The 20,248-nt window shown below is 41.8% G+C and overlaps 1 protein-coding gene across 1 annotated transcript in view; it reads right to left on the reverse strand.

The window, feature by feature from the left end:
* The window catches only part of dner (delta/notch-like EGF repeat containing), a gene marked incomplete at both ends in the record, with an annotated part of 54,969 nt that overhangs the window by 15,798 nt on the left and 18,923 nt on the right, over positions 1–20,248 (reverse strand). The window contains 3 exons of the mRNA XM_083984437.1: positions 1,809–1,972; positions 7,246–7,343; positions 8,089–8,427. Of these exons, the coding sequence (XP_083840563.1) occupies positions 1,809–1,972; positions 7,246–7,343; positions 8,089–8,427 (601 nt within the window). The remainder of the gene's footprint in view (positions 1–1,808; positions 1,973–7,245; positions 7,344–8,088; positions 8,428–20,248) is intronic.

Consider the following 20,248-nt stretch of genomic DNA (forward strand, 5'->3'; position numbering starts at 1 on the left):
GTCATTGTGACCAAAATAGAGTGCGTGTGTGTGTGTGTGTGTGCCTCTCCGTCTTGTCTCTTTCTGGGTCTGTAAGTTCAGAACATCTCATTATATCTTCAAAGCTGACAGCTACACGAGCACTTGGATAAAAATAGCCTCGTAGTGAATATTAACTTCCATTTTTTTTAGAGCCCGATCCGAGGCCAATCAGCTTGCGAGTCCACCAACGACGAGACTCTGATGACGTCAGCACCGTCCTCAGCCAATCGGAGAGGGGGCTGTCAAAATCAACGAATGCTCCTCTGTCATCCCTCGACAAATGACTGTCAGACCAATGACATCGAACATCGGACCTGCAGAGTCACGGCTCCTTTGAATCATGAAAGCACATTGACATCGCACACATCCAGGCACACAGTGACGTGTGAGGAAGGAAATGCAATGTCACTGCACCGCTCCTCCCTGCTTACTGATGCTATGCACAGATTTTCCCAGCTGGCATGGCATGCGTGTTCGCAAGGTCACAACACCTTCATGGCTGCTGCATGACGCACACTTGCAACTGGGTGTAAAGGCAAGTTTGAGTTTGTGAAACGTTACTCATTTATTACCAAGCCTGACCCGCTGCTGCAGAAAGAACAGGAAAAACCACCATGTCTTCATTCTTCTGCAGTTTGACCTTCACTCCTCCCTCCTTCTGCATCCTCTGTCCCGCTGTCCTCTACTCGCATCCCTTTTCTGCCTCACCATCTTTTCTTTCTTGTCTCTCTCTCCCTTTATCTGACTTTTGTTCTCTCTTACCCTCCATTATCCTCTCCCCTTAGATTTAACTCCCCAATGTCCTCTCCTTCTCTCTCTGTCTCCCTCTCTCTCTCTCTCCCTCCCTCCCTCCCTCCCTCCCTCCCTCCCTCTCTCTGTCTCTCTCATGAAATGAAACAGAAGCCAAATTGCCACAGACAAGTCAAGGTCAGCAGACAGGCAGCGTAGTGAAACAGCATCAGGTATGTAGAGCACATACAAAGGTCATCTAGCCTTTCCGTCAACGAGTGAGCCTCCAATACCCATAACCCACCCCCCAGCACCGCTCCACCCCTCCCTCCCCCAGCAGCCACTGCAGCTAAGGACTTCTTTTTTTTTGTCGCACTTGTGTAAGAAAAATCCACAAAATCCATATGTAGGAAGCTCAGTATTAAAATACAGAACAAATATCTGCTAATATCTCTGACTCACACAGACAAATATCATGTGCTCCTCCCTAACGACGTGTACAATTCATTTAAATCCATTAATGCTCAGATGTGAATGAGCTATTTGGATATAGTTGGAAATAGAGTGTTTTCTCCTCAGCATCTTAATGGTTGTTGGACAGCTATCAAACTAATGAAATGATAAAAACAATTTAAAAAAACTACAACATTAAAAACATTTTTTTTTTCATTTTTGGTTTTATAATGATTCTTGTCTTAACTAAATATGACAAACTTCATGAAATAAATATCTATCAACTGTTTAAGTGTGAGTATTGATTGTTATACTTGTGTAGTGGTCAATTACAGCAACCTATCAATGAATTTTTTTTCATAAATTACACAGCACTTTCAGTGGGCTTGTTGTTGCTTGATGAAACCATGTCATAAGTAAGACACTTGAGCATCATTGTCTCGGGTTTATAGCATGTGGACTTTGCAGGCCTACTGCAGACCCTAAATTACACTTGAATTTTCCGATCATTTTTGTTTATAATGATAAAGTAGAAGAGATGATAAGATATTTATTGGAAACAGTTTCATATGCTAGTCCACATGAGGAAAATGGAGGAGTCTTACTCAGGAAGTAGTTCTGTCCCAGTGGCAGGAGGTGGTCTGACACCACCAGCCCATCAGGAGCTTGCAGGAACCACATCGTAGACCCGTTCAAAATGGAGGAACGGAGGAAACCCTCTTCGTTCAAACGCCAAAGCACTGGAGCTCCAGTGGTGTTCACCACCACCCTGGTTGGAGACACAAAGGAGGGGATGTCAGGACGGAGGATGAAGGAGAATCTGATGATTGTGAGCTTGGTTTGAAGTCTGGCTTTATATAGCAACTTCACCATATTCACAGTGCAAATAATGGATGGCATCAGATTTTAAAATATAGATTCATTATAGACTCATATATTCCGGCCATACTCTGCAGTACATCCACTGAGCACTCGATTCGATACATCTTAAACAGTATTAAAATGTCAACAAATCAGCTTCAGCACGATAAATGACCTAATCCTGTGTGTCAGCTTCTAATCCTGATCTTAGTTTAAATAAGAAGCTTAATAAAATATCATCCATTCTTCACACTTGGTCATCGGCAGCAGTGCAGCCGTCAGTCGCTCTGGTACTAATGGGCACTTTGCCCCGTGTTTGAACCCAGAACTGTTGATTAAAGGACAGTTTTCCTGTTTGCTGCTCCACCTTGGCATCATGCTCAGCAGCTCAGGTCTGGTGAGTAATGACTGTCAATGGTCTGACCCAGTGGAGGTTACTTCCTGTTGAAACACTGTGGCTCATAAACTGTGAAATACAGCCTGTGTGGTCGTGAGGGGGGGGGGGGGGGGGTGATCATTCATCAGGAACAGAGTCAGTTTGAGATGGACCAGAAAAATGAGTAAAAACTGGTTTGACAAGAGAGGAGGGGGAGAGTGTGTGTGAGGAAGTGTGGATGGGCACATCAGCACCACACTTTATAATCTGTTACTCAAACAAACCATTTTGTGCTGATACATTTTAGATTTAATTCATTTCGCTTGTTTTCATAATGTTCACACAGATGCACTTAACTTCGCATCATTGAACAGATCCTGCAGCATCCGTACACAGCCAAGAGGAGGAGACCAGACATATCAAAGTCCTGTCAAATTGTCAGTGAGTAGATTTTTTAGGCTACTGTTTATCTGTGGAGGAATTATAACTGGAGTCTGTTGAAATCTACACTACCAGTCAAAAGTCTGGACACACCTTCTCATACAATGGTATTTCTTTATTGTTATTACTTTCTACATTGTAGATTCATACTGGTGACATCAAGTGACCTATACCCAGTTGAGATGGTTCGAAAAATCGGTAACACTTTATAACAAGAACACACTATTAAGCATTAGTTAAGCATTAATAAATACTGAATTCTTCATTTATAACGCATTAATACTCATTAATATGTACTTAACAAATAAAGTTAGTGCTTATCAATGATGAGTAACATTTTTAATTGTGTTTATAAACTACATACTAATGAGTATTCATGTGTTATAAATGATGAATTCAGTATTTAATGCTTAATTAATGCTTAATAGTGTGTACTTAATATATAGTGTTAGAGAAAAATCTAATATATAAAACATATTCTGCTTTGTTTAACACTTTGTTTACCAATGCCATATGTGTTCCTGTGTTCCAGTATGTATCTACAATGTAGATAGTAATGAAAATAAAGAAAAACCTCTGAATGAGAAGGTGTGTCGAAAAGTCTGACTGTTACAAAAATTCAAAATCTTTCAAAACATGACAATCATTACATCATTGCCATGGGGGGTGGGGTACATCCTGGACAGGTGACCGATCTATTAATAGGGAAACAACCTCACAAATTCATATTTACACAATTTCTTTCTGTCCATTTGTTTGGACTTTGGGAGGAAGCTGGAGAACCGGGTAAGAAATCATAGAGGCACAGAAAAGCCTGAGGCCCACAGGAATCAAACCCAGAACCCTCTTGCTGTGAGGCGATAGTGCTAACCACTTTACCACAGTGCCGGTCGCCCCCTTTCACATTTTTTTACATTCCTAATGAAATTATCTCCCTCTATCCAGAGGACTTTCTCTGTGATCAAGAAGCCAAAAGCAGCATCTGGAGGAGGCTCACGACTTCTTCTGCAAACATCTGAGCAGAGCTGCCGGGGACGACTGCTGCTGCCTGCTGCTCAGCAAAGGGAGAACGACAACAACAACACAGTCCATGTTTCCTGCCAGAGACTCTGGGCTCCAACAGTGGCTGCTGAAGAGAGAGCAAACACCAGAGCTGAGCCGTGTTACCGCACTGTGTCCTTGAAACGGAGAGACTGTGCACTGCTGAGCAGCTCCTCAACAGTTAAATGCTCCCTCCCTCCCTCACACCTCAAATAATCATTTTCACATTAATAAAAAGGGAATAAAAAATGATCAATTATCCTCTCAGCTCTTGCCCTTGTGCATTTATTATAATGACTGCTCGCATAACCAACAATAATTATTATTACCTCTATGGTACTTAAGAACTGCAACCAGCAGCACTTCACAGGGAAAATGAGATAAAGAAAAGCAGATCCATGACATGTTGAACTTAAAACAATCAGACTCAGTAGCAACACATTCAGGCATTAGCCACCAGCTGTTTGATTGTTAGAAGATGACAGGGCTGTGCATGCCTGTGTGAAAGAGACAAAATAATAATCAGGTCTTCAATCTTTAGCTTAACTAAAAGGTTTTCTTTAAGTGACCACTGCCGGTTTAAAGCCACAGGTAAAAAACCCTCTTCTTACTTGAGCCTCATCCAGCCCTCAGCCACAGCTCGGGATATATGAGGATATATTTTAGGTCATGCTCATAAGTGGTGGCAAGTTGCAGTGTCACAAGTGGATTGGCATGAAGGCTGTCCTCGAAATGTAGAGGTGAAGAGGGAGCTGAGCCTGAAGGTGAATCTGTGAGCTGTGACTGGAATAATAAGATGGTGGACAGGCGACTCACAGCTGAAATGATTTTTTTTTTTTTCGTGGGGTGTCCGAGTTCAGCCACAGGGACAATATGAGCAGCTGAGATATCTGGGGATCTGCTGCTATTTTAAATTTAAGAAATTATCCAGTTGGCATTTTATATGGATGGTTCAGTAAAAAAAAGACCCTAGGATAGGAATCATTCGTTATAATGTAGTGTCCATTCAGCAAATTTTGACTAAGCTAATTACTACTTCAACCCAAACAATTACTGTCATTGGTTTACCATTTAAACATGTTGAAAGTATTCATCAGTGGTGTTTTTATTGTTGCCAAAAACGCTGCTTGTATCTGTTAGTGTCAGCAGCTGCATGACAACCACTCTCTCCAGCCTCTTTGGGATACAAGAGCCGTATTACATTATTATCAGGCAGCCTCTCCAAATCGATGTCAGCTCAGGATCACAGCTTCATTTCCAAGAGGCACATGTGTATTTGTGCGTGAGTGCCCTTCACAATGTCTCAGCGAGCTTTCAGGTGTTGTGTGTAATTATACAGTATGAAAACAAAGCAACAACAGTTGATTAAATTTCAGCTCTTGCCTCCCAATCTGAGATCGTGATCCGAGCCCTGAGTTGTGCCGACCATCTGTAATGAGGGGCGACATCAAGGGCAGTGTTTACCTTGACCATTACTCCTGCATAATTCATCGACCCTGATTTACAGAGCCTTTGTGATACTGCTCTTGAGCAAACACGCTCTGAAAAAGATGGAATATGCAGAGGGGTGTAATACAGTGCGTGTGCCAGGAGTGGATTATGAGGAGATTCAAATGGAAGGTCATTAGTTACAAAAAGCTACAAGCTGCGCTGTGTTGTCAACAAAAGTTGCTGCATGGTAAAGAATGCGGATAAGATGCTGTGCAGAGAAGATGCTATTTTAAGCTCTTCTTTGTGATTATGCAGACTGTACTGCATGCTCTGTTGTTATTGCTGTTGATTAGGCTCTAACAAGCAGGGCCAGTTTGGTTAATTAAGGCAGTTTTTAGGTTAGGTGTAGGGACTTCGTGTCCTTAGATCAAGCTGAAAAACACTGTTTAATTAGCCACATCAGTGTGAAAAAGTGTCTTCCACATCCCTAACCAGACCTATGACCTATGCCCATACCTGCATACCCTTTCATATCACTGCAGTAATGCTCAGTTCATTTTAAACACTTAAAATCTAAAAAGGTAACACAAAAATATAAAGTTATATATCAACCAAACTGTTAATGAACTGCCCCAACTATAAATTGCATCAGCAAAAGTAACTCATGTGCAACCATCTTTGAACAGTGCATGAACACTTCCGGCTTGCGATACTTAAAGGTTTCCCTGTTCCTCCTATTCTTCTGACATTGAACAAATGAGGTAAGAACTTCGTCCACCAGAGGTTAACAAAAAGTGCACTGCATTTTCTTTTATGAGAACATTTTTTGTACTGTCATCCACACAGGTGCTTTCACTAATTCTGCCGGATTTCACCTCTGCACAGGTTAAAGATGAGAGTGGCTGTGTAAATGGGCTCTTTAAAAGGAAGGAAAAGCACAGGTGTAAATAACCTGGATTATGTTTAGTTGCTTTAGCTGCTGTTTCATTGTCCTGGTGCTGTGTATGTCGGCTCACCGTCACGACTTATATTACTGGGACATCTGAATAGAACGGAACCATACATTCTGTTAATATTAATCACAGTGTCGAGGCAAGTGTGAGTTATGTTAGGGTTAAAATGAGTTGCCAACAGAACATAACAGAACTGACAGAAGTGAGTCACTGAAGGTCAACAAAAGTAAGATATTAAGTAAGATATATATTTTTACTTATTCTGCAACAAAATCTACTGAAATGGTAAAAAACTAATTTTGTATAAATGTGTAATTTGTGCCACCACAACCAGTGCAAGAAAACTGTTACGAGAGTCTCAGAGATATCAATCAAGCACATATGTTCACACCCACACTATCCTGGGAAACGGTCCAAACACCTGAACCGTGAATGAAACCTGCAGTCATTAAGAATCAAACATTCACTGCCTGCAGGCTTGAAAGGTTATTGATACTAGGTTTTATTTACTGTCTAAACAAGATTTTTCAAATCCAGATTTTTAAAGCCACTTTTCAAGTATTTAGACAGATTTTTGGTGGACTGCTCCTTAAGGGCAAAGCTGGCTTACGAACAGGCACTTACCATATTTTTAATAGTCACCACAAGCTTGCTGTCACACAGCAAACCTGTAGCATGAGAGTAAGCCACAATGGAAGTGCTGATTAGCTTGTAAGCGGATCCCTTGGCAAAACATAATGAAGCCATCACTTGTAGTCTGTTGATAAGTTAAACTATAGCAACAGGATCCTGCACAGAACAAAAGAAAGTGAGGCAACCCAGACATAAATAGGAGCCCAGAGTTACATTTCTCCCAGCGAACCCCCAGTCTGTTAATCCAGCGCTGCTTTCAGAGGGATACCAGTCTGTCAGAAAAGGTACTTAAGGCTACACACTTACTTCACAGCCGTCTCTTCAGGCACCTCCAGAGACAGAGTCAGAGTTCCTGAAGTCAGCTCACACAGCTCAGGACTCACACAGTGCAGACCCTCCGTCACCTGAAACACACACACACATCATATGTTTTTGCACATTTTCAAGGGATAGTTCAACATTTTGGCAAATTGGCCCATTGCCATAATCCCTATAGTTTTAGGAGTAAGTTCGTTACCGTTAATTGTCGGTGCAAGCTGTTTTTAGAATGGCAGAGCAGAGCCGCGAGCTCCTCAGAGCTACGCTACGGAGACTCATGGAATTTCTTGGTTTCCCTCATCAAACTCATCAAATACACAATCCAACAACTCCAAAACGCTCCTGTGAACAAGTTGTGACCTGCTTCACCACGCTATGAGATAATAACAGACCGTTGCCAGACTGAGTTGTTTTAGAGGTAAATTCATGCCAAACCGCTGATGCACGTTCCCGTCAGGAGCAGTTTTTCAGCAAGCAGTCTCTGCATTTACCTCTAAAACAACTCTGTCTCGTAACATTCCGTTATTGTCTCATAGCGTGGTGAATGTGCAGGTCACAACTTGTTCACAGGAGCGTTTTGGAGTTGTTGGATTGTGTATTTGATGAGTTTGATGTGGGAAACCAAGAAATTCCATGAGTCTCCGTAGCGTAGCTCTGAGCAGCTCACGGCTCTGCTCCACCGTTCTAAAAATAGCTTGCACTGACAATTAAAGGTAACAAACCTACTGCTATGACTACAGGGATTATGGCAACGGGCCAATTTGCCAAAATGTTGAACTGTCCCTTTAAAGATAAACCCACAGAATCTTAAATTTAACCTTGTTATCTTACCCTGTCGGCCTCCCACGGCACCACCAGCAGCCTCTGCCCGGCTTTAGGTTGCCATGGCTGCAGGGTGGGAGATGCTGGCGTTGTGGTGGAGGGCCCGGTGGTCGGCTGCTGTGGCTGAGTGGCGGCTGCGGTGGTGGGAGCGACCGGGGTTGCCAGTTCAGGAGCCGAGGGGGTGGCGGGGTCCCATTCAGCAACCGCCAGGTCGATCTGATCACACCTCTCGCCCTCGTAGCCTTCAGTGCATTCGCAGGTGTAGGCTGGCTCCCCCTCCTCCCCGCTGCTGCTCCGGCTGCAGTTTCCATGGAGACAGGGGCTGCTGGCACACGGGTCTGTGAAAAACTGAAATAACGGAGAAAATAAATAAAAACAGAGCGAGGGAAACAGAACAAAAACATTATTATCTAACTGTGCACTGCTGTCCTTTGTACTGTTTTTTTTTCCGTCACTCTTTGTCCATTTCCCTGGTGAGAGTGCAGAGCTGAGATTCAGTTTCGTTTTATGAGGCCTTGTGAAAAAGCAAGAAAATGTATGAGTAGTTCAAAGCCATACTGATCATTCTTTTCTTTCATGTAACTCATATTATTCCTTCAGTTGTCTCTGACTCAGCTTCCCTTTTGCACTCTGCACTCTGCTCTTTTCTTTTATTACATTTCATGTTCCTAATCAGGTTTTGCAGGACTGTTTTTCTCCTTCACTTTCCAGTCACACACACACACACACACACACATTTAGGATACACACATACCTGCAAACACACTTTCATTTCATCCCCCAAACATGGTTTCCCGCATCATGTGACGTTGTGGAAAATGCACCCTGACAACCGTCTTCATGCTGTTTTCCTGCATCAATAATTGACCATATTTGGAAGAAAACATTTCAGCATGGATGTTGAAGGTGAAAGAGGACAAAGCCGAGCTTGTGTAGCTTTACTCCCCGACACCATGCTGCCTTTTGCTCGGCTTTCGGAGCCTTCTTAGGCTTAGGAACGTCTATAATCCTGCTGCTTCTTATTTATGAGGCAAATTCGCTGAAACAACCTCAGGTAGGCTATCTGCAGCTCCAGCTGCCTGATTTAAATGTGCTCAGATAACAGTTTTTAATAAAACCAGGAGAGAAACAAAAACCTGGGCTGGAGAGTGCGGGTGAACACCGGGATGGAAGTGATGCTCATAGCAAATCCCTTGGTGCATATAGATGGGGACGGGAGCATATGTGTGTGCGAGTGTGTGTGTCAGTGAGAGAAACAGAGCCGAGCAGAACAACAGGGCAACATTAACAGTCGGCTCTCTCCACAACCGAGTCACAGCTCATTAGTGTTAATCTCTCTCAGGTTTGTACTCACAGAGCCTCTATCAAACTCTGTCTCTCTGCTCTGAAGCACAACAATCCCAACAGCCCCATCAGGCCGCTCTTCGCTTCTTACACAGTCTGCTGAGCTTATCTCTAGCTAAACGGCACCAGGGATCGACTTTATCAACCTTTGGAGAGCAGCAGCGTTGCCTCGTCTGGGTTAGAGGAAGCACTGGGAGTCCAGTCTCATGACCTTTTTCAACTGTCGCACCAGATTTCTCTTCCATGCTTAGCGGTGGCCACGCAGACCGGGCTGCACAAAATGAGCACTAACACAAAGAGGAACACGTCAGGACTCGGTATATCATCTACAATCTGTATCACAGCAACTGGCTGTATTTATCCTGATACACATTTTAGCCAAACCTATTTCATATTGTGATTGTTACAGGATATTGAGATTGATCAGCCTGCTTCAACGTAACTAATATCTAAGAGGTATCTGAGGAAATTCATACATTTAGGCCTGTATTCCTGCATCACGCTGCTTATTATTCTCCAGCTCTTATGCCCTCGGCTCTTGCAATCAATTTCCTTTAAGCAGCTGATAATAACCCACATTAGTCCGTTCATCTATATTCCCACATTGACCAACAAACAGAACAAAGAGATTCTCTCAGGCCAAATTAATTGCTTCACAAGGTGCTGTTATCTAGTATTTGCTAATTTGGGATGGCTGCCCCGAGGAGGAAGGATCGATGTAGGCAGACGGAGGGAAACAGCAACGCTAGTTAAGCCATTGGCATCGTCACTTTAACCTGGTGGAGAAGATGGATGAGTCTGTTACTGGAGATATACCACACACAGACACACAAACACTCAGCTTCTAGGTCATATTTGGGGCATTACTCATATCATATCATATCCATTTCCTGCAGACTAAATACTAACTATAACCACTGACCCCAAACCAGCTCTGTCTCTTTAACTGAAGACGCAATTAGACAAGCTTTCTTCAATTAAGTGGTCTGAAATCTGTCCCAATAGGTAGCCTCAGACAGACATAGACACACACAGATATGTTCTTTTAACTATGCTTGGGAGGCACATTAATGCATACATGCTTATTACCATGTGTTATGCATGGTGTGTTTTAATTGGACTGTACTGAAGGAGGGGAAAGGAACACAAAAAGCATCAGTACAAAAGCATAACATCATTACAGAAAGCAAAACGAGCTTAACCTCAGTTTTGAGTTTGACCATTTGGAACATGGTAACATAAATTGATCATTTCATTGAGCTATGTAAACTAAACATGACACCAACTGGCGAGAGCATGAAATGCCGTATTTTCATAAATGCAGCAGAAAGTCTTTGCTGAGTTCGGTGTCACCTAAAATGTGTGGGAGAGGGTGAGAGATCAAGTGTGTCAAGCAAATGCTGCTTTTCATGGAGGGTGTTTTTGTGCGCACCTGACAACTTGACATCCTCTGACAATTAACACTGATGTGATGGTGTGACAATGTCAGTTTTTAAGGATTTTACTGACACCTTGTCAGGAAAGGAAATATTTATACTCCGATTATGCACTCCAGGGCAGACCCATATCCCGTCTGGCCTGGGAATGACTTGGGATCACCCAGGAGAAGCTGGAAAAACGTTACCAAAGAGAAGGACGTCTGTAGCTCCCTGCTTTACCTGCTGCCAGTGTGACCCAACCCCAGATAAGCGAAAGAAAATGTAAGGTTGAATGATGATGTACTGTGTCATTGGACTAAATTAAAACAAGAAAATACATGTTATTATGTATCACACACTTCCAGTTAATTGAAGACTGGTATAGTTTAAACAGTCTTACACAGCATGAGCATTAACAATAGTAAATTAGCTAATTAAAATTTTATTTGGGTTTTAATTTAGCTTTTTTATATTTCCAGGAAATATTTGCAAATTATGGAGACATAAAATTATTTGTACAGTGACTAGACTACACATCTTTTTGCCAGTGCTGTGCAGGCATCAAAGTTAGGCTCCAGAGTTGGGAAAAAGACACACAGATAGAAATCCTAGCACACAAGTCCTTGAGCTAGTCATTGCAGTAAGTCTCTATACCAGCCCAACACATCTTAGTTAGACCGACCTCTGACCTTCGAGAGAGTAGAGAGAATTTCTCGACACAGATTAAAAATGTCATTAAGAAACTGCTGCCCAGCTTCATTATATTCCTCCATCCAGGGGGGGAATTGAGTCATATTGCAGGCTGCTGAAGTTTTAAGAGGTAAACTCAGCCTGTTATTGCACAGTAAGTGGGTGGTGGTGACAAACTGAGAGAGAAATGATTGGGAAAGGTGAAGTGCTGAGGAAAAACAAGGACACAGTGATTATTTTATTTATCTATCACTCAACAACTAGTGATTCCAAAACCTGCGGTATAAAGACATTCTGCAAGCTTCATAAGAAAAACAGTCCTGTTTTTAGCCTGACTGTCCCTGAGCAGTATGTTATCCCTCAAATGAAGCTTAACAAGCTCAGTAGCTGCCGGTGTTATGACTAGATTCTTTCCAGTCTGCATTGCTTGAATCTACACAGGACACAACAGAAATGCTGTATGTGCAACAACAGCAACAAAGGTGTGTTATGATGGAGGAAGCTGCAATGTGAACGGTGAATGCTTTCCCCCACCATTTCAATGAATCCAGTATGTGGTCAAAATATATAAACAAGAATGTCCACAGACATTTGCATGTTTTTTGTACGGATCAGTTTAAGCTATATAGAACAGGCAATATTGTAATGCTACAGCATACAAATACACAGTACAACACTCATTGTTGAATGGAAGGAAGGAATCCCTGCAAAGTAGGTTTAAGGTTGTGCAAATTTACCTCCAGCTGTGGACAAGTGCAGGTGAAGGTGAAAGATTCAGTACATGGACCACCTCCATCCAAAGTGTTGTGAAGAGCAGTAGAGTTGGAGGACGACTGTTTTAGCACTCTATCAGAGAGGATTATCTGTGCATACGATCACAACTTAAATGTGCAAGAACGGGAAGTGGATGGGAAGCAGATTATCTGATCTGTAGTTAGTTGCAAAAAATGCCTTAAATGAGGAGAAGCCTGCACAGCTGCAGTGTTAAAATGCAGAATTTAGCTGCTCGACAGCTGCTAGCAAGGACGACAAAGCCGGTGACACTTGTATGATTAGTTAATTATGTTGCCATCACCACCACAGGTCGCAGAGGCAGATGACATCTGATCAAGAAGCGACCATGGGTGCCACATACTTGTTACCAAAGGTGTGCATTTCCACTGTACGAAAATTGCGTGTGGACAGAAAGCAAAAACTTAGCAAAAGAGATGTGTCCTTAAAGGTATAATGTGTAGGAATTACCCCCATCTAGCGGTGCGGTTGCATATTGGAACATATTCTCAAATCGGGCAGACGTCAGACAGACAACAGACACTGCATGCAACAGGGTAAACAAGTGGTCCACCAGCACGAGGCAAAACAATACAGTCTGACAATATGTTGTCATGGTGATGTGGTATTGTTTACCTGACCCACGTTTTACCGTCTTTCTCTCGTCGAGTAAAAGGACATCCGGTTGGTTTGCCGACGGCCGTCTGCCTGACTGCACCTGAATGCAACACCAGTGCCTCCGTCCTTCCTCACACTACACAGTGGTGACAGTTTTAACAGGCCGAGCCCACAGCTCCGCTGAGTTCCCGTGGTTACCTACGGTCACGCTGCCACTCAACGTAAAAAATGGCGATGCAACATGGCCGCCTCGGTTTGGTGCGTCGCCCACTTATGTATTTGAAATGACTTGTAACAACTCATTCTAAGGTACGAGAAAGCTTTCATTTGTATGCGGGTGTGATTCGACTTCAGTGAAATACGTAATGAAAGCAATATTTGATTTTTGCTAATAAAAAGCCAAATAAGTTACATACTGGGACTCAGTCGTATGAACGTAGCCTCACTTTCATTTCATTGTGTTGAAGAGGGTTTACTCTGAACAAGCAGATCAGCCGCTAAGTTCAACAAGGTGCTGTGAACCTGATGAAGCTCAAGCTCTCAGCTGTTTCATAACAGCAGTTAGCCAAGCGCTCTACTTCACCAGTTTATCTGCCACTTACTCTGTATGGGTGACTCATTTGAGCGGTAGGTGATAAGACTGCAGGGGTTGACTTTAATAGCCAGATCGTTCAGCTAATCGCACACACAACAACATCACCTGGAAGGGCAGAGCTGACTCACACACTGCACATGAAAACCAAAGCTCAACTTCACGAGATACGTCGACAAAATGTCACCAAAGGTCGGCACGCTCCACTCCACACCGAACAGTCCAACATCTCTACAAGCTCTCAGTTGAAGAGCTCCTGGATTTCTCTCCTGATTGTTTGGTCTGTGATCCTGCGGCCATGTTCTCCTCTTGAGAAAATCTCTGCTGTGGAGTAGTTGCTTTCTCTGTTACGCTGTGCTCTCCTGCGTTCGGTAATCCAGTCGTAGTGTCTGCCTCCTTCACCTGCTGCTCCACCTCAGCTCAGTGCTCCACCGCTCCACCACTCCCTGCTGCTCCGTCAGCCAGTCTCCAGCCCAAAATGTTCAATGAAACCACTGAAAACCAGCTAGCCTCTGTCTGTGTCTTCTCTGGCATCCAAACACAATAACAACACATCACACATTTCAGTGTTTTGAAGCTAATCCATATAAGGGAGCGTAACAGAGGACACGCATTCCCAGCCATCTGCAAAAACACACAGTCATGGCTGCGTGATCTCAAGACAATATTACAGTGACATTAGTTTCCCAGAGACTCAATCTGACCTTTAATATCATGTATTGCCTAACTCTAACCATAACATGAACCTAACGTCACTCAAACCTGAAAACAGACTTTTTGTTCCCCGACTTTCAACAGACAGGTACACACACACACACATCCTTGTATGCTATCTTTGTGAGGACACTCATTGACATAATGTATTCCCTCGCCTTACCCTAACCTTAACCATCCAAAACAAATGCCTAAACTTAACCATTACTCTAAGCCTAACTTAAACCTAATTATAACCTAAAGTCTTAAACCTCAAACAGCCCTTGGAAAAAGTGAGGACCGGCCAAAATGTCCTCACTTCCCAAAAAGTTTCTCGCTCTGTTGGTTAAAAACTTGTTCCGGTCCTCACAATGTAGTAAGTACAAGAACACACACACACACACACACACACACACACACACACACACGTAAAGTACTGTGTGCTAATTGCTCTCACCTTTCCTAATTACTGTAGCTCTGGCAAACGCATCTTGATCATTAGGCCTATGCTCGGCATTTAAAACAATTTCAGGCAACCTGCAGAGTGACTGTATCAGCTTGTCCCAGTGTCTTACACACACTCATCTTTGTGTGTTGTCGAGCCTTCACCACATCTGTTCCCTGTACAAACACTCCCTCTCTCTCTCTCTCTCTCTCTCTCTCTCTCTCTCTCTCTCTCTCTCTCTCTCTCTCTCTCTCTCTCTCTCTCTCTCTCTCTCTCTTTCTCTCTCTCTCTCTCTCTCTCAATATTTGTCCCATGCTGCAGAGACACGATCTGTTTTATAATCCACTTACTTCTTAATCTGGGCTGTTTATCACCGTTTTGCCTCCCTCACTAACACCCCTCGCTGTGGAGGGAGGACACACACACACACACACAACATTTGCTATATGGCTCTCTCATGAAAACACAGACTCACAAATGAGGAAAATATCTTCCACAAAATGTTCCTCTGCAGCTATGGCTACATCTACAGTAAAGGGACAGATGGAGGTCTGTATCTGGACCACTGCAGTCTCTGTGTTGCAGCGGTGCCACAGTGCATCTGCAGTGTTAGTCGAAGGTTTAACCTTGACTGAACAAAAAGCTTTAGATGCTTCCCTCTCCGTTTTGTTTGAGTCTGAGCTGCAGCTTGTTTAAGAGGAAACTTGACTAGATTTATTTCCAGGAACAGTCCATGTTATTCAAAGTGAAGTGTAGTAGTTTGGTTCAGTATCAGGCCTATTACTCCATTTCCCTTTCAAATACCTGCAGATGATATTTTTAGACATTTTTTTGTTGCTCTGTTTGCACCGTTAAAAGATAAACCTGACAAATAAGCCACTGCCAGCCAGTCTATCTTGTCTAAACTTATAATTACACACATTCACACTTTATATGAGGCAATGTCCACATCTCTTGATGCTGATGAGAGCAGATTGCCTGCCATTCTTCTAAGTAAACAGCCTCTCTTGTTATTAAGTAGATTGGGGGAATAGTTGCCAGATACTATTGTCATCTGTCAGAGAGGTTACATCACCATCAGACATGAGAGGAGGTCTCCTGTGTGGAGAGACTGAGATGTTGCCATATAATGAGACTGACTTTCTGAACTCCACACACACATTTGAGAATGAAACAAGCTGCGACTGAGTTCATCAACTGCCACTGATCATTTCGAAAAGCATACAGTACGTAGATTCACAGATACTGAATCTATGAATTAATCATTATGTGCTTCATTCTGCTCTGCTCCCAAAAAACCTGTTATGTGCTATACATATGAATGACGATTCAGCTATTCAGGAACTTCTCATTAGTGGTTCATCAATTATCAGGACAGTTCCTCATTTGTTCTCAACCGTAATATGCCCATTTCACATCATAATAGGTTTTTACACCAGATGATTGGTTTACTAAAAGGATATTCAGACTCACTTTTCTTGTCTTTCCTGCCTTTTGTAAAAGCATAAACTGACCAGAGTAACAGGTTAAAAAAACCAAAGTGCAACAGCAACATTTTGTAGAAACCAAATTGCGACCTCATTATATCCTACCAACATAATGTGGAAATTATGTCAATTTGAAGCAGCTATTTGAAAGTCTTGTTATTTGTTTCATATAGCCAACGTTGGCATTAAGAGCTGCTTATTTGGCCAACAAGTCTTTCCAAGCTTCAGCTGTAATTGTGTATAATGTATTACCAACAAACATATTCGCTGCTGCAGTTTATTTGTGTAGAAATGTAATCGTGAGATATATCAATTTGAAACTACTAACATGGCCGTCCAGAGCTGTGCCACTACCATCACTAATAAAATAAACAACACGTATTGACTGATTTGTTGTGTTGCTGTAAAGTTGCTGTCAAACAGTTTTCATGTTTGTAATTCTTCTCCTGTAATGGTAATAAGATGGACTGCCTATCCTCTCATCAAGTGGTTGAAGTTTCATCAGTGAAACTATATACAAACACTTCAGCTGAATATCTTTTTGTCAGGTTTTCCAGATGCTATTTCATATAAAAATGGGTTATTGAATCAACTGAAAATCTGCAGGCAAAAAAAACAAAAAACGAGTGCTTTTCAGAACCACTGTTCCAGGTCATGATAATGTGCTGTTCTCACTGCAGTCTGACTTGAAAGAAAATCAGCACAAACTTCATGTGACGTGTCTACAAGGGTCTTATATTTCATGTTTTACTAATGAGAACTATAGTTAAAAATTGATGCGTCTGATCTGGATCCATCCTCTTTTTCAGTACGAGTGTGTATTTCTGAAGCCTTCGCCTTTTCACTGAATTCAAGGCTATGGAGAGAAACTGGAGCATTTCTGCATTGCATAATCTCACAGGAGCAGAACAAATATCATGAAACATGAGGCTGGAGAGAAACAACACAACCCTGGCTGCAACACACAGGCCATGTACCTCCCAACACACATCCATAACCACATTAGGCTCCACAGATCGATACCTTCGAAACACACTGCATTCACCACAGTGAGGGAATTACAACCAGGACTATGTGACTTTAACAGATAGGGAACAAATACTAATTATATAATCAATCACACAGCAATTAGCTAGATGAACCAAATTAAACTTTCATATAGCCAGCAGTAATTTTTATCTCAAATGTGCAGTGCATAATTAGACCCCGCAATCCAGCTAAAACAAAATATTTAATTCATGATGGTGACAAAATAATACTTGAAAATCATCCCTCAATAGAGTAATTTCCCCCCGCAGTATTTTCCAGTCTCCTCTCAAGAGGTTTGAGTCTTGCAATGTGATCTGATTACATAAAAACATACTAAAAACCTGAAGTAAATACACTCAGAAAACTGTGAAATTTGCCGCTGGTACATAATTAACGATACTAATGAAATCAAAGATGTACTGCTGTGGAAGTATCAGCTTTCATATACTGTAGCCATGGGAATGTGTGGAACTCTTTCGAGTTTGTATATTTGTGTCCAAAAATGCACTTTCCCAGCGGCCATCCATCCCTGCTGTATGTGTAGAATGACTCAGGGATTCAGATGCAGCCGAGCATGCCCAAATGAAGCATTAAAAGGTCAAATAAACGAAAAGTGAGGAACCAAAAAGGCAGAAGTACAGACTGAAGGTGATGAAGAGGCAAGGGACTTTGGAAATTTAAATCCAGGCTGAAAACACCTCTGGAGTCCAAACAGTCTTTGCCCCAAATGTCTCACATTGTAAAGAAGTGACTGACTGAGTGAAAGTTTGCCAGAAGTACAAACTGAATTTCATATAAAGCTTGGATCATGATGCAAGACTGTGTCATTTCTATCTTTCCCAGCAAAGTGATGTTGATTTTTTATGTTTTAGGCTCTCTTTTTTTCTTCTTTTACAGTCCATGATAGCAAGAGGATCCACCAAAATGTTGCATTTCTGCTCCTCTTCATATTACAGTGGTGACTAGAGAACAGATGAGAAACTCGCCTGAGTGTCAAATAAAGCTGAAAGACTCGATGAATCATGGCCGCTCTAAATAATTTAGGATCTGGATGATGACTGGTGTTAATTTTGAGCCCTGTGAATAACACTTTTGCCTAGTTTTGAATGCACTGAGGTGTCAAAATGTGAACTAAATATAAAATACAGATGCTCATGTTTTGCCTCTTGATAATGAACAGGTTTTACAGAGCTCCACTTCTATGTGCCAACTCCACAACGTCTTTCTGTAACATCTGTTCACGTACATTTGGTGTTATATCAGTCAAAACATGCTATCTGCTTTATATGTAAAAGCTGAAAGCTAAGGTTTATATCTTGTTTAAATGAGATTAGGAGAAGTTGTGTGAGAATCTGGTGTTTCTGTTGATGGATTATTTGATATGGTGGCTCTGTGTTTAGCACAGTCACCTCAGGGCAAGAAAATCCATTGGTGTTTTGTCTTCTTCAAAACGTCCTGGTTTCTTTTTTAAGCCCTGGTTTCCTGGAAGGATTTGCTCAATTCATTCCGGCATAGGATCTGCTACGCACCACAGCACAGGAGAGGTTGATAGAAGTAGAAATAATTAGATGTCATGACACATTTCTATATTTTTGGAACATAAAAAAAAACAAAAAAACGAATAACCCGCCTGACCTTTTGTCTTGTCACCTGTCAACAATATCAACTCAGTGATATCCAAAGACAGGTTAATGTGGGGTTTTGAGCTTTTGCTTCAACATTTAAGCAATATCCTGTCAGTATATTCCTAGCAGACATTATTGTTGTTATGATTTATTACACCCGTCATTCAGAAAACCATTCAGCATGAATCCCCTCATGATCCAGCCTCATCCCTTCTGCTGTCTGCACTGACACAGCTTAAAGACACCATTTCAGATACTTAGCCGGACACTTTTTCTCATTTCTGTCATGGTCATTCATGAAAGAGCAGGTGACTCACTGTAGGAAACTTTTACTGACGTGAACAGAGACTGAAGTACCTTTCTCTCTTTTTTGTCACCATCCTGTTCCTTGTAAACTTTTTTTTTATATCACAGTCAGTGAGTCTGACACACAAATATCCAAAGACACCTTCCTGGATCATGAAAAAAAGAACATTTTAATCTTTTCATCCATGCAAATAAAGCCAAATTATGAATTATTGTTCTGGAGACTGATTAATTTACATAAATTAATGGACACCATAGGTTTGGACCATTGTTTTGAAGGTTTTGTTGTGACCCTACAAGAAGATATTTAATTTTTATTTTTGCTGTCAACTGAATGGTTTACGTACATACAATACCTTTCAGTATTTCAGCATTTTGCATCCAACACTATCAGGTTTATATTCAGTGGAACTATCTGTGTTACAGGTTCATTTACGGCTTCACTTAACATTCAAAACCAGCTCCACCTTGACCAGAAACAGCAGTAAAATGCTGATAATCCAAGATAATCCATGCTGATGCATCATTTCAGATTAATGTTTGGTTGGCGACGTTGGGTTTTCATTTCAAATCACCGTGGCTGCTGGTTAATTAGTTCACTACCTGCTACTACCTCTGGACGGACACTGAGATCTGCTCCCTCACTGGCAATAAGTGTGGTACATGATGCGAGCCTCCAGATAGTTCCTGACTTCTCAGCCAATTAAATCCTAGTGTGCTTAAATTCGTTGTCTTGGAAACACAGCCTCTGGGACGGCACATTGAAATGACCTAATACAACTTCAGTGTGTGGTGAAATAAAAAAATATAATAATAATAATGAGATGAAGCAGAGGAAAAGAGTCCAGAGGCTGTTGCCTGTTGAGTGCAAAGTAGACAGACATGAATCAGATCATCAAGTGTGAAGTAAGTGACAGCTGTCCAGAGATATAAAAGCTGAGGTGCAAACAAGGCTGTTCAGATAAAAAAAAAACCCTCCAAGACACCTATGTATTTAACTAAATAGATATGGCTAGAGGAAAAACCAAAAAACATCAGTGACGGAGCAAAACTTGGACACAAAATGTTTAATCTGTTGTTGCAGTTTGTTGTTTTGTGACCACCATCAGCAATATTGTAAAATAAAACGTTAGAGGGCAAAAACTTAGAAA

Source organism: Trachurus trachurus (assembly GCF_905171665.1).
Source record: "Trachurus trachurus genome assembly, chromosome: 13".
NCBI lineage: Eukaryota > Metazoa > Chordata > Actinopteri > Carangiformes > Carangidae > Trachurus > Trachurus trachurus.